Source organism: Amblyomma maculatum, chromosome 1 (genome assembly GCF_055883805.1).
Source record: "Amblyomma maculatum isolate TAMU_Amacu chromosome 1, ASM5588380v1, whole genome shotgun sequence".
NCBI classification, from domain to species: Eukaryota; Metazoa; Arthropoda; class Arachnida; order Ixodida; family Ixodidae; genus Amblyomma; species Amblyomma maculatum.
In genome coordinates, this window is record NC_139344.1 from 473,958,524 (window position 1) to 473,974,203 (window position 15,680).

Below are 15,680 nucleotides of genomic sequence, written 5' to 3' on the forward strand. Positions count from 1 at the left end.
ATCCTTCACATCATTTAAAAGATATTTCTAGGGTAAAAATTGTTCACCTCAAAAGCTCATACGCCCCATGTCCTTGCATTACGATGGTGTGGTTACCAGATCAACCATCCAGGAGAAATGCACTCACACAAGTGTTATTGATTGGAAAGGCGGATAGATTGGCTTAAAAGTTTAATATCTGACCTGCTACAGAAAGAGAAGAACAAAGAGGGTCATGACTTAATTAAAATATATACAGGAATAGTAACTTGCACCACAGTCACGAGTCAAGTCCTGTGTCATGCAAGAAGCAGCAGAAAGCCTGCACAGCCTGTAGAGCTTTCCATTTCTGGCCAACCGGCCAATAAGTCCTCTGAGAGAGGCCTGTTGCCAAAACACTTCAAAGAAGTAACTCGAGTTATTGTTTTGCAAGCATATACTGGGACACACCACTAGTACACGCTCCAGAGTCTCCGTAATGTCACATGTGGAACATTCTGGGCAGTCCGCCTGTCCAATTAAGTATAAATATTTGTGTGTGAAACCACATTTAGATGGTCTATGGAGAAAGCATGCATAATGGCATATAATTGGCAAGTGGGTATGGATCCACTAAAGCACTACCTTGTGGCCTTGAGGACAAGTAGATATAAGGAACTCAGTGATGTGTAGTGCCAAAGAGTGGTAAGGGTGTGGTGTTGAAAACTTCCAAAAATTTGTAATGCAGGCTTTGAAACTGTGAATTCACACCACTTCTAAAGTGGTTTCCCACAGATGTGGAAAGCCTCTTACCAAGGGGCCACAAGCTCAGCAGAGGTTTGTGGAGAATTATGCCCTTAAAAAAAAGATGAGTCATGTTCTGAGCGGCATCACCACAATTGTAGGCGACGCTTGCGGTGATACAGATCTGTGTATACATGGATAGAGTTGTAATATTCTCACCAGATGTATGTCAGATTAAGTTGCTTGAATCTACTAATTGATATCTTGGATTTCTCCAGTATCCCGAGAGCATGCAAACGCACCAAAGGTTGAGTCATTACACACAGAGGTTGGGTGGGGTGGTATGGGAAGTCGTAGCGTGATAGCATTTGTAATTAATGGCAGCGGAGTGTACGTGAAAAACTGCTGTTCAGCTGCTCATCATCAGTGGGTGGCAATGGTGTTGTGCAAGTAGTCGTAAATACACACAAAGTGGTTCGGGTGACAATTATGTAGATATTGGGCAGGCACGTGACATTCTGAAGTAACAGCACAAAACGTGGATGGGAGCACAAGACGAGAAGACGACACAATGTCTCATCGTCTTCTCGTCTTGTGCTCCTGTCCACATTTTGCGCTGTTACCTCAGGATGGAAAACCAACAAGCCCAACCTGCTATTCTGGCTAACATGCCATTGTTTGAGGTGCATTGTGGCAGCCAAGGTTTATCCCAAGCACCTGCACTTCTATGTACATGTTAAAGAGTACTGGGAGTGGTGCTCATATGGGTGTGTACCATTTTCCTGGCTCGGGCAATCAGATTGCAGGCGGGCTAGCACACACAGCCCAAAGCACATGTAGTAGAAGTTTGGACTGTCGAACCGCGAAGTCTTCAGTTCAGTTCCTTCCCTTATATTTTTCAATTTGTATGAGTATCATACAGTCTGTGCTTGTATGGTTAAATTGCGAGGGTGTACATATCACCTGCGCTCCTGACCAACCTCACTCTGCATAAGTATTCACCAAGCAGTTTTCGTTCCATCAAAAGGCTTTCACAATATTCAGCGACACAAGCAGCTACTCAGACAGCATCAGTGTAGCATTCTTGGAGCTTCGCAAATCTGTGGATACATTGTTTACTAGCAAAACATGCACGGTATGTAGAGATGTGTACTAGGACGCATAAGATGCCGTGACAATGTGGACTGCCCTTACGTCTACAGCTGCCCTTTAATCCTGTTACATTCTAGCCTGCAGTGAATTCAGCAGCAAGGTTTCACAATTAAATCATCCCAACTTTATATTTCTAGACTTGACCCCAGCACCGACAAAGTTCATTGTATTACCAGCATTTTGGTGGCATATTCAACCAGCAGGCCAATTAACTCAACGTCATGCAGGTTCTAGTGCAGATGTTTTCATGCAAACTACGGGTATCATCAACGAAGGAGGCTTTACTATACATACCTTTTCAGCACGCTGTTTTATGACTGGTTAAAGTCTGGTACATTTCAAAGTATAAGGCACATATTATTGTATGCATGTCTACAGATTGCAGATTATGCTGGCTTGCTTCTGAATGAGACTGCAAAATGCTGAAAATAGTGGCCACCTTTCAAAGCAGCTTTTGCAGAAAATGGTTTGATTTTTCTATTCCCCATGAGCCACTATTTTTCGAGGCCGTGTAAAGGTGAACGCGGCAACTAGAAAATCTAGGTTTGTCAGTGCCACAAGGACCACCACTTTGTAGTACATTTGGGCATTATCTAATGTTACCAAATGAGTGTTAGAGACATGTTGCTTTCAAAATAATTTATTGCTTAGCCGCAGGTTCATCAGCACATACAAAATTTTTAGGCTAGAAGGAAGTTGACCTAGAGCAAGACATCTTTTATTCACGCTTCTTTGCTGTCTTCCTCTCTCCTAAATATACAAATGTGTATATACAGCTTCACAATCATGATGTGTTGAGGTCAGTGCTAAATAAAAAAAAAAATGCATCCAACAAAGGTATAGTTAGAGATTGAGTACACAAAATTCATTCTAAGTGAGCCTATATATGTCTTGTAGATTCCAATGGAAGGCAAGTATAGCAGGGGGCAGCAGAAACTCAGGCAGGCAGATAAAAAGTTTGCGGGGATCAGATGGATGCAGCTGACAGAGGATCGGGTTATTTGGATAGATATGGGAGAGACATCTATACAAGCAGGTATATACACAACTGCACAATTATGATGCATTTGCGGTCAGTGCTAAAAAAAATTCCACCCATCAACGGTATAGGTGGGGAGTGAGCACACAAAATTCATTCTAAGTGAGCCTATATATGTCTTGTAGATTCCAGGGGAAGGCAAGCGTAGCAGGGGGCGGCAGAAATTCGGGCAGACAGATGAGATTAGGAAGTCTGCGGGGATCATATGGATGCAGCTGATGTATCTGCGGTCAGTTCCAAAAGAAGAAAAATTCTACCCATCAAAGGTAAAGGAAGGGAGTGAGTACACAAAATTCATTCTAAGTGAGCCTATATATATCTTTTAGATTCCAAGGGAAGGCAAGTTTAGCAGGGGGCGGCAGAAACTCGGGCAAGCAGATGAAATTAGGAAGTTTGCGAGAATCATGCACCCGGCACAGGATCGGGTTATTCGGATGGATATGGGAGAAGCATTTGCCCAGCAGTGGGTGCAGTCAGGCTAGTGATATCAACAAGACTAACAACTGGATGAGTTGGTACTGATTCATCTTAAAACCAGCCAGAAGACGAAACACGTGAGAGGAGCACAAGACAAAGTTTGACTAACAACTGAAATGTTACTGAAGGAAAGAGGCAAAAGAAGATTCGCACAGAAATGCACGTGCACGAAAAACCCCCAAAGCAGTGCAAGCGTGGAAAGCAGAAAGGGTCTAAAAAATCAAAATCTAAAAAAAAAGCAAATTCCTTATGGTCAAGAACCACTCGTTACAAAAGGGAAGCCACAGATCCAAGTCCAAAGGCACACTATACTGCAAAGGCTAAGGACGTGTGTGTGGCTAAGAAATCGGTCAACAGTCTTTTGGGGCCTTTTTTACATGTGCATCTCTGTGCAAGTCTTCTTTTGCCTCTATCCTTTAGTAAAATTCCAGTTATTAGTCCAGCTGTCCTGCAATTCTCTCTTCTCATATTTTCCGGCTTGTTTCAGAATGAATAAGGTGATGACTCTACAAACCTTGCACAAACTGGAAACCAGTGTAACTGTCAGATGGAAACCTTTCCCTTATTTGGCTTGCATTACAAATAGGGAGGACTTTACTGTGATGTCTGCCGAGGCATCCCCAAAGCCAGTGCGCAAGCTGGCTGTAGCAGATGTAGTGGTGCCTCCTGTTGACAAGAGAAAAAGCAATATTCACTTTTCAGCATAGCAAAATGAAAATATGATTTAGGTCTTTTACAAATTTGAAAGTTATTCATGCATCTGTACAATTAATTCCCATCTAACAGAAGCTGTACAGTGTAACTTTCACTGTCAATTTATTCTCCCTGGAAGTATGGCAAACTTTGAATTCTGCTGCAGGTGATTGAGAGAGAATGAGACCCACCCAATATTAGAACTCCAGTGCAATCACAATTTGCTACTGCAGCAAAATAATGCCTGAAGGCAATGCAGCTTTTGACTGAAAAAACCTGGTAGTCGTCTTACACCCTCTATACTAGTGTTGTGGCCGATGTCAATGTCCACGCTGATATCATCCGCATAGCACGAAGATGTTAAGTATGCGACTTATGCATTAAGCAGCTCTGTGCATGGAGTCATTCTATTCGAAGGAGCCATAAACTACAAGTGCACTTCTGTCAACAGCTCTCCGTTGTTTTCCCACAACACGGCACGTGCCAAACTTTCTGCAAGTGCCGCAAAACTACTCTATAACTTCATTTGCTAACTGTAAAATTTCCAACACTTACTCAAACTGTGGAAGTTTCGGTGTACTGGCCTTTGGGAGAACGTCTTTCTTTTTTTTTTTTTTTTTGGTTGTTACATTTCAGCACATGTAAAATGTCAGTGTCAAAGCATTTTGGAGAGGTTTACTGTGTGCAGGTGTTGATGATGGTATCAGTGAAGTCAATTTTTTTAATTATATTTGCACACTATACAACACTCACCTAATGCAAGTGGGTAAAAAAAAAACTAGCAAATAAAACTTTGAGTGCTGGTATGGTGATTGTTCTGGCAGAAAGTGGGGACAGGCTATAACAAGAGTTGTCGGGCTAGTTAGTGATCGTCTGCAGAAGCCAGTCCTGCTCTGTGTGTTTTTCTTTTCTGTGTTGTTTTTTAGTGCATTTTCCCACAGCTTCCGCAGGAGACAGGCTACTTCACTGCATGCAATTTCACTTAGCACAGAGTCCTCCGAAATGAGATTGCTTTTGTACTTATTTACTGCATTTCTTGTGGCATTCCTTATGTATTTATGTTTTGAAGTGCTGCACTTGCTGAAGGTCATAACTGGCTAATAAAACAAGCAAATTTGTCCGGACAGCGTCCCCCCCCCCCCCCCCCCCCCCTCGTTACTTCACATCAATGTGCATGCCCTTTCCATTTAGCAAGTTCACACTATCAGATGATGCGTGTTTTCTCATTTACTCGTGCATGGAATTAAGCAAACCAGTAATTTGCATGGTGAAACGTCATGCTCATGCGCTTCTACGAAAACAAGAAAAATATGAAAACCAGCGATGTGTTCGCGCTAACGTGGCGCAATATCAACACTGTAGACAGTGTAGATGATCGCAGGTAAGTAACGTTAAAGGGGAAGCTTAATTTTATTAACACTGCCTTCCGCAATAGATTTCATTACAGCATTTCTTGCTCGAGAAAATGAAAAACAGGTGCCGCTTGTTCAAGTTATGTCGCCTTTCGCTCAAGGTTCTTACCTTGTGTTCTCGACTAGCAGTCCATGATCAAGAAGCATTTGGAGTAAATGCGGATGATCTGTAACACCCAGACGGCTGCTTCAGCTACGTAGTCGCCGCCGGGATCTCGCCAGATGCTCTCAAGAGCAGTCGGCATCGGCACGCACCGCCCGCAGCTGCACCTGTTCGAAAGCTTCGGTTAGCGATTGCGCACTCTCGCAACGGTCAAACGTAGGCTAGGCTGCAAGACTCGGACATACATACCAATGCGTAGTTCCGAAACGGCTGGGATCGGGAGGCTGACGGTCGGGGCTTCTGCAAGCCGGAGTTGTGCCGCGGTTACCGCGGCCTCTCGACACAAGTGTTACTGTACCGGTCGCTCGCAGGGTCCATCTTCGCCGACCTGGCACCCGAAAAGTTGCGTCGGCGTAAGGCTCAAAGCCCACGATGTAACCATGTTTTAACAGTAGCGACTATATTCTAGTTCACTATAGCAGCACAGCGACGCTGGAACCCAGGAAGGAACCTAGGCGTCGGCCATATTAAAAAACCCTGTGTGAGCGTAGAGTAGAACCTCTAAAATACACCGAGCTTGGTCAACTTTGGCTCAGCAGGCTCCGGCAACGGGAGCTTCTCATTGGCTTAGCGCTATGACGTACTCTGTTGAGTTGAGGAGGACGCGCGCTAGGAAACCGAAATTCTGTTTTTGTCGCTATTAAATCAACGCGGGCGATGAAACGAATCGAGGTATATTATATGATGCAGGACAAGGATTCCATTTAACTAAGCCGTGCAAAATTTCCGGAAAACGTTTCACGACCCCTTTGCATTTGGAGACTACTTCTTGGTTGCTCATAACTTATTGCTCTCCTTCTTCAAGTATAGCTTGTTTTGAAACAGCTTAAAATTTTCATTATGTGTAGCTGAACGTTTTATTACCCGAGTTCTACATTCAGCAGTCACAGCACAATGCTATTGCTTTCCACCGGGTAAGGTCAGAGATAAGGCTCTGTAGTTCATACCAATGACATTATGCTATCCAGAGATCACCATCTGGCCACTCGGTGCTCACTCTGAACCTGCAGCAATGTTTGTAGCATTCTTGATTCACCGATGATGGTTTGTCACTTCATAATCATCATCATCATCATCACCAGCCTCACTTCACCTACTACAAGGCTCTCCAATATCTCAATCCTATGTCAGCTGCAGCCACCCACCCAACTTTTTTCTGCCACTCCATGCCATCCCTTAGAATCCAGTCCGCTACCCTAAACGACCATTAGTTATTGTGCCTTTGTATTATATGCCCTGCCCATGCCCATTTGTTGTTCGTTTTAGCTGCAGTAGTATGTATTAATATGTGTTTGTTCCCTGAACGACCCCTCTCTCAATGTTATACCAGTCATTTTTACTTATACATATTGTTGCATTATCCTCAATTTCACTTAAGCCCCTTTTTTTGGCTTCCGCTTTTGTACCCCTTGGGTAAGTAGTGGTAATATGCAGCTGCTATGTATACTTTTCTCTCGAAAGATACTTGCAAATTACCGTAGTGGAATGAAAAGCTGGGCGAGTTGGTACACACTCATTTTGGGTGAAAAAACAGCGCGAAGGGACGCAAGACAAAGATGAAAGAATGTCTCAGTGTTTTTTTTTTTATCTTTGTCTTGCATCCCTTCGCGCTGTTTTTTCACCCAAAATGTAAATTACCATTCATGATCTGGAAATACCTGTCAAATATGCTTCATGTTACATATTTTTATAGTTATTTCACCTTTGTAGTGTCGATCTGTGATCTCTGCTTGCCCTAATTAGATGAGAATTCTTCCATTACTTCCAGCAGCTTGTCAACTATAGTAAAGTTTCTTTTCCTTCATAGACTGTTGGGCAGTAGTTTTTTGTACATCAATTTTTAGACTTCACAAACCTTTCATTAATCGTGTTTTGCTCTTTGCCCCTCAGTTATTATCCTCAGCTATTCCCAGTCAGGGTCTCAGAATATTTCCTCTAAACATGCAATGAAAAGCATTGGAGAGATGCACACTCCCTACTTGACACCCTCTCATATTGGGATTTTATTGCCGTCTTTGTGGAGAACTATAATGTGTGTGTGTGTGTGTGTGTGTGTGTGCGCGCGCGCGTGCGTGCGTGCGTGTGTGTGTGTCACTGTAGATATCTAGTATTTTTTCACACAGCCCTTTTGCATCCAGATTTCAAAGTTCTTGCATAACTCTGTAACTCTAAGGATTCAACCGAGTCAAATCATTTTCCTAATCGAAGGCTTCATGTAGAAATTGATTATATCTTGTGTAATTATCACCTGACTGTATGGATTAAGTAGACTCCCTTTAAGACGAACTCCAAGGGACCATGAAAATTGTTCGTCTTATCAGAAGTTCGTCTAATCAGGAGTGCTTCCAAAAATGATGTTTGAGCATGCAGAGTGTGTCCAAATACCTCGTATATGAGAACAAATGAATAAAATGGCCTTTCAGGAAAATAAACTGCAATACAAGCATTTATTGGACTAATTTATTTATTTATTTTATTTACAATACCCTCAGGGCCCGTAAAGGCATTGAAGAGGGGAGTGGGTTAACAACAAAACAAAAGCATAACCGTATCGTTTACAAGGGTATGAATTTCAAAAATATCTAAAATACAACAATAAATACAAAAAATTAGATACAATAAGAAGCAGTGAAAAAGTCCTGTCAGTATACAATATTAGCTAAAGCAGTACGAAAATTTGAGTTATCATTGATGGAAACAATATCTGCGGGAAGGTGGTTCCATTCAGTCGATGTTCGGGGTATGAATGACTGTAAGAAAGCGTGTGTATTACATCTACCGAGGCCGATTTTATGATGATGGTCAATGCGATGGGATACATAGTGAGGTTGAAGAAAGAATTCGTCACTCAGGCTAGGATGATGATAGAGCTTGTGGAACAGGACTAAGCGAGATATTTTGCGACATGATCTTAATGATGGAAGTTGAAGGTCGGACTTCATGGCTGTAATACTTTCGGTTCGGCTGTAATTAGAATAAATGAAACGGACGGAGTTATTTTGAACAAGTTCTATAGCGGTGATTAGTTTTTCATAACCTGGATCCCATACAGATGATGCATACTCTAATTTAGGGCGTATTAGTGTTTTATATAGCAATAACTTTAATGACGATGGAGCTCTCGAAAAGGCACGGCGTAAGTAACCAAGCATGCGGTTAGCGTTGTTAATTACATATTCAATATGGGTTGTCCACGTGAGGTTAGATGAAATAATTATGCCCAGGTACTTATATGAGTTTGTTGATTCCAAAGGAACGTTATTCAAATAGTAAACATGCGAGTCATTAGAAATCCTTGTTACACGCATGCATTTACATTTACTAATATTAAGTTGCATTAACCATTTTTCACACCAGGTAGCAATCGCAGTGAGATCAGTTTGAAGACAGTTAATATCATCTGGGTTTTTAATTTCACGGAAAATAACGCAATCATCGGCAAAGAGGTGCATGTTAGAAGTTATCTCAGAGGGCAGGTCGTTTATGTAAATTAAAAAGAGTAAAGGTCCTGGTACGGATCCTTGAGGTACACCGGAGTTCACATCAGAAAGCGAAGAGTTATGACCGTTTACTGATACGAATTGTGAGCAGTTAGTAAGAAAGCATTCAATCCATTTTAAAACGTTTGGTTCAATGTTAAGATGACGAAGTTTGTGAAGCAGCAGTTTATGACAAACCTTGTCGAAAGCCTTAGAAAAATCTAAAAATATGCAATCAGCGAATGAGGATCGATCCAGAATGTGGTGCAGTTTATGGGTGAAAGATAAGAGCTGAGTTTCACATGAGTACGACTTACGAAAACCATGTTGTGCCATTGTAAAGAACGAGTTTGATTCAAGGAATACTGTCACTGCTTTGAAGATTATGTGCTCTAGTAACTTACAGCATGTACTTGTTAGAGAGATGGGACGATAATTGTTGGCAATGTTTTTGCTTCCCGACTTATGAAGAGGAACCACCTTCCCAATCTTCCATCGCGTAGGTAATGTACATGTGTCAAGAGACTGTTGAAAAATCTTTGTTAGTATGATGGAACTATAAGTGGAAGTGTTTTTCAAAAATTTAGCGTTGATAGAATCGAAACCGGGAGAAGCATGACAGTCGAGATTTTCAATAAGTTTTGCAACACCAGCTACGTCTACCAAAATTGGGAACATGGTCGGGTAGTTGTAGTTCTGTGATTCAGGAAAGTGAGGACTAGGAGCGCTTGAAAAATTTTTAACAAATATATCGTTTAAGAAAGATGCACATTGGGTGTTGGAAACCTGTTGGCCACACGAGTTCTGTAATATAATTAAGTTTTCAGAGGAAGGGTTAACTACGCGCCAGAATTTGCGGACGTTAGTTTTCAACATGGAAGGCAAAGTATTGGAAAGAAAATGACGCTTAGCGCTTTTTAGGGCGGAGATGTACTCTGAAGAAGCTAGTTTATAAGCCGTCCAACGTGAATTAGTAGGCGATGCTTTAGCTGCACGATAGAAGCGTTTCTTTCGGTTAGAAAGGCGTCTGATATGACCGTTGTACCACGGGGCGTGACTATTTGAAATGATGGTGCGGATTGGAACGTATCTTTCAGTTAAGTCTTTTACCTTGGCTGCAAAACTATCCCAGTTTGTCTGAACAGTACTGTCGTGAAAGTTAGTCAAAAAATTGTCCAGAAAGGCCGATAATTCTCTATTGATAGCTTCAAAGTTGGCTTTTTTGTAATCAAGAATCAATTTGCTTTTTTTGTTCGGCTTAGGGCAATCCAGGCTGAGACTGAAGTTTAGCAACGAGTGATCACTTATACCAGGTAGAAATATAATATCAGAAGCTAAGTTAGGCCGATTAGTTAGAATCAAATCCAGGGTGTTTGCAACATGGTCGGTGACTCTTGTGGGACGCGATACCAATTGTGTTAGGGAAAAAATAGAACAAACGTCTAGAAATTCTTTGGCTTGGGCTGAAAAGGATAACAAGCTAGGAAAAGGATCGTTCCAAGTAATATTTGGAAAATTAAAGTCACCAAGCAAGAATAGGGGGGACGAAGGATATAATGCACAAGCCGCGTTGATGGCGTCATGAAGGTCGTTATTAAATGTAGAGGGATATGAAGGAGAGCGATAACATGCACCAAATATCACTTTCACATGACCTAGGGTTACTAGTGACCAGACTATTTCTAGATTAGTGTCTATTTGGATGCGCAATGAGGGAATGTCGCTTGAAATAGCAACAAGAACGCCCCCTCCACGGTGGCCATTTCGATCACAACGGTAAATTGTGAAGTCACGCGCATTTTTGAAAATTTCAAAATCTTGTATGTGTGCAGAAAGCCATGTCTCAGTCAAAACGATTATGTTTGCAGAACTAGAGTCGACTGCTGAAGATAAGGAATCAAATTTATTAACCACGCTTCTAATATTAGTAAAAAGAACAGAAACGGGAGCTACTCTTAAATGGCTACTACCCTTCACTCTCTCCTATGTTGCGGCTTCAATAAACGAGGTAGCATCGGTATTAACGTTGCTATCGCTTGACTTGGTTTCCTTAACACTGCAAGAAATGGGATCGTAAATGTAGCACTTGTGGTTTAGAAGTAGTTTGTTGTAACGTAATTTAAACTTGGGAGACCCATCCCGACTGTTGCCAAATTCGATTAATTTTTTACGGGCGAGACGGGTAGAGGCCGAGAAGTCTTCACTAACACCAATGTCCTTGTCTTTGAAATCACTACGCATTGCAAGTATCTTTTCTTTTATTTTGTAGTTGCCGAACTTAACAATGATTGGACGGCACTTATTAGGCGCAAAGGAACCTAGGCGATGCGCACGATCAATTGAGTCTGCTGAAAATGTGACTAATGACGAGTTTAGAAGCGATGTTATTTTTGCTTCAGTTTCCTGCCAAGATTCTTTACTGTCTGAAATGCCATGAAAGATTAGATTGTTTCTACGCGATCGGTCTTCTAGTTCATCGAGCCGGGATTGAAATTGGTTATTTTGTGTTGATATTTCATGTACAGAAGACTGAATAGCGGAAAAATCGGTGTCGAACTGCTCGAACACTTCGGTTTTTTCTTCTAGGTCGTCTATTCTTTTGCGAATACTGGCGATTTTAGCTTCCATGTTCTTTTGACTATTCTTAATAGCTTTGATATCAGCCGCCAATTCAACGTGACTTTTCGAAGTTTGCAGTGAACGAGAGTGAACATCTTTCAGTAAACGAAAAAGAGTGTTCATTTGCTCAGCAGGATCGTCCGGCAATGAGTCGATTTCCGTAAGTGATTCGGATCGCGTATTGGGACCAGGGTTGGACTCAATGTCCCCGGAGCAGAGCAATAACAGCGCCACAGAGAAGCACTCGCAAATTGTTTCACAGAACACCCGTGGGCACGGGAACAGTAAAAGGAAGGGGTCGTCGCATTTCTTTGTAAATAATGGAAAGGTTGTCTACTACACCTTGCAGTAGAGCGTCAAGCATTGTTGACTGTTACCCAGTCTGTTATTTTTTTTTTTTTGTATCTGTCGTGAAAATCGATGGCCTGCTACAAAAACAGACATCTTGCTTAACTTTTGAAGATACCCTTCAGTGCCCTCACACTGTTAAAAAAACTGCACTAAAGTGTCTAGGCAGGCATCAGCTGCATCACAGGTAACTAGTGCAGATTCAGGCGTAACATTCAAGCTATCATCTTCAGCAGCAGTTTCCGATGGTAGGTCAAGCACTTCTTCAATCAGAGCGTTTGGTGTGTCAGCCCTACACGTTTCCACACTTTCGTCAATGCTGACATATGCACTGATGTCAGTGAACACACTCTTACTGCTCAGCGCAGAAACAATGCTTCTATCCTCCAAGTTCGCAGTGTGGTCCTCATTCGTAGTATCGCAGTCATTCTGCACTGAGCAATCACTAAACGCCACAAATCCTGCATGGCGGAAGGCGTTGGCAATAGTGGCCTGAGTAACCTGCTCCCAGGCGCTAGTCAGTAAGTGGAAACAGGTTAACACTGTGTACTCCTTACTGCTCTCCATGCAAATCAGCATCCTTTGCAGCAGAGAGCGACGATAATGCCTCTTCAAGCTACTTACTACTACTCCCTGGTCTATAGGCTGCAGCTTCGCCGTTGTATTCGCTGGTAGAAACTCCAGTCGGATGGCATGAAGTCTGGCGACGTGGCCGTGTCCGGGACAGTGGTCAACAACGAGAACTTTTCTCTTCTGTCTCTGGAAGTGGCGATCCATCTCTTGAAGCCACTGCTCGAAAAGTACCTGTGTCATCTACGCTTTTGAATTAGCCATGTACGTGACCGGCAGCGTTTTTATGTTTTTAAAGCAGCGTGGTGCTTTAGATTTGCCAATCACCAGCAACTTTAGTTTGTCAGTCCCAATCATATTTGCGCCCACGAGGACCGTTACTCGAAGCTTGCTCCGTTTGCCTGCCACGCAGTCATCACCAGCAAATGCGAGCGTTTTATTTGGGAGTAGCTGGTAGAAAAGCGCAGTTTTGTCCACATTGTATATGTCTTGAGGGTCATATTCGTCCATGAGTTCATTCGTCTTGTTCTGCCTCCAATCGCTGCAGACTGCTTCATCCACTGCAGCGGCCTCGCCGACAACACAACGAAAGGCCAGTCCATGCCTTTTCCGAAATTGGTCGAGCCACCCATCGCTGCACGCAAACTCTACATTCAGTCGCAGGGCAATTTCTTCCGTCTTAGCTTTCAGTAGCACTCCATTCACTGGCAAATTCGCACTGCGCGCTCTCTTCATCCAGGCAAGCAGAACGTCTTCAAGGTCTTTGTGCATAGCTGTGCGCATCCTATTCCGCTTCGGCGCAAACTCACCATCTTCCAAAGCACTGGTAATCCGCACTTCATCCTTCATGATACTGCTCACGGTACTTTTCGCGATGCCGAATTTGCGCGCTATTTCTGTCTTTGAAAGCCGGCCGGCGCGAACTTCGGTCAAAACTTCGGCCTTCTCACGAAGCTCAAGCAGCTTTTTTCGAGTTGTTGGCCAACTAGAAAGATACATGGTTCTCAATGCGGATTTTCAGAAAATAGCAAGGAGAGATAAGAATGCCTTCCTGAACATACAGTGCCAAGCAGTTGAGGACAACAGCCAATTAAGGAACACAAGAGCTCTGTATAAGACAATCAAAGATATCAAAGGAAGCTTCTGTGCTAAGCTGGGCGTTATAAAGGACAAACGAGGCAAGGACCTCACTGAAGCCTCAGAGATAAAGAAGAGGTGGCAGGAATACACAGAAGAACTGTACAAGAAGGACCCGAATGTGCAAACCCAACATAAGACGGTTGTGATTACTGATCTCGAGCCGGGCATCCTGAAGAGTGAAGTTGAATGGGCCTTAGCCAGCCTTGCTAAGAACAAAGCTAGCGGAATTGATGGCATTCCAGCTGAGTGGCTTCAAAACCTCAACCATGACGCTGAACATTCTGCATACATTATGTCAGAAGATTTGGACAACCCTGCAGTGGCGACAGGATTGGAGGAGGTCAGTTTACATCCCCATTCCAAAGAAAGGCAGTGCCAAAGATTGTTCCAACTACCGCACGATCACGCTTATTTCGCATGCTAGCAAGGTGATGTTGAAGATCCTCCAAGGTAGGCTGCAGCAGTATGTGGATCGGGAGCTTCTGGACGTGCAAGCTGGGCTTCACAAGGGCTGAGGAACTAGAGACCAAATTGCCAACCTTCGCTGGATCATGGAAAAAGCAAGAGAGTTCCAGAAACCCATCTACTTCTGCTTTATTGATTATGCAAAAGCGTTTGACTGCGTAGATCACAGCAGATTGTGGCAAGCTCTCCAAGAGATGGGAGTTCCAATTCACCTCATCTGTCTCCTCAGGAACCTGTATGAAGGGCAAGAGGCCACAGTCAGAACTGGGCATGGTCTTAGTGATTGGTTTCCGATTGAGAAAGGAGTGAGGCAAGGCTGCATACTGTCGCCCTGCCTATTTAACCTATATGCAGAGTGCATCATGAGGAAGGCCGGTCTGGACGAGTCTTTGGCTGGTGTGAAGATTGCTGGAAAACGTATCAACAACCTTAGATATGCGGATGATACCACTTTAATGGCAGAAAGTGAAATGGAACTCAAGAGACTTGTGATGCGCGTACAAGAAAAGAGGGAGAAGTTTGGGCTTAAACTGAACATTAAAAAGACAAAGATCATGTCGTCTCGCCCTATCAAGTCCTGGAGCATCAATGGACAAGGAGTGGAAGCTGTGACAGATTTTCTCTTTTTGGGCTCCAAGATTACCTCAGAAGGAGACTGCAGCCATGAAATTAGGAGACGCCTGCTTCTGGGAAAGAGAGCAATGGTTAGCCTTGACCGCCTAGTAAAGAGCAGAGACATTAGTCTGCCAACCAAGATCCGTATAACTCGTGCTATGGTCTTTCCAGTTGTGATGTATGGATGCGAGAGTTGGACTGTGAAAAAAGGCTGACCGCCGAATAATTGACGCGTTTGAATTGTGGTGCTGGCGAAGACTCTTGAGAATTCCTTGGACTGCCAGAAGATCATATCAGTCGATATTGTCGACCATAAACCCTGACTGCTCATTGGAGGGTCAAATTCTAAAGTTAAAGCTCAGCTACTTTGGTCATCTGATGAGAAGAGAGGAGTCGCTGGAGAAAGATTTGATGTTGGGAAAGGTTGAGGGTCGCCGGAGAAGGGGTAGGCAGCGAACGCGATGGTTAGATGGCATCCTCGAGGCACTGCAGATGAAGTTATGTGATGTTAGGAAGATAGTGAGATACCGGAAAGCGTGGCGTCACATGGTCCATAGGGTCACGAAGAGTCGGACACGACTGAACTGAACTGAGCCATAGTAGCAACACGGCGAACACGGCGCGCACGAAAACAAACAGCGCACACCATGAGATGACAGCGTACAGCCTGGTAGAAAATTGCGGGACATGATGCGCACACCCGCCACGAACAATGGATCTGTGCACTGCGTAGTAGGCGTCGTTGGCGGTCAGCAAAGGCGCGGAGCTCGGTAGCACTGGCATGACGACACTATCACGTGATCACC

General features: G+C 43.4%; 1 protein-coding gene and 1 long non-coding RNA gene across 3 annotated transcripts; both read right to left on the bottom strand.

The window, feature by feature from the left end:
- Positions 1 to 2,375: 2,375 nt before the first annotated feature.
- LOC146209987 (uncharacterized) lies at positions 2,376 to 6,124 on the bottom strand. 2 transcript variants are annotated; one of them, XR_014707951.1, is made up of 4 exons: positions 5,828 to 6,124; positions 5,585 to 5,745; positions 3,885 to 4,036; positions 2,376 to 2,660 (listed from the first exon to the last, which is right to left on the bottom strand). It is a non-coding gene; the product is annotated as an uncharacterized LOC146209987 (long non-coding RNA). The 2 variants fall into 2 exon arrangements; XR_014707950.1 differs by lacking the exon at positions 2,376 to 2,660 and having other exon boundaries at positions 3,569 to 4,036.
- A 4,976-nt stretch (positions 6,125 to 11,100) lies between these two features.
- Positions 11,101 to 12,897, bottom strand: LOC146209988 (uncharacterized). The gene is made up of 2 exons (XM_084597835.1): positions 12,709 to 12,897; positions 11,101 to 12,069 (listed from the first exon to the last, which is right to left on the bottom strand). Exons 1-2 carry the CDS (start codon positions 12,895 to 12,897, stop codon positions 11,101 to 11,103), a joined length of 1,158 nt encoding a protein of 385 aa, XP_084453961.1.
- Between the last annotated feature and the right edge of the window lie 2,783 nt (positions 12,898 to 15,680).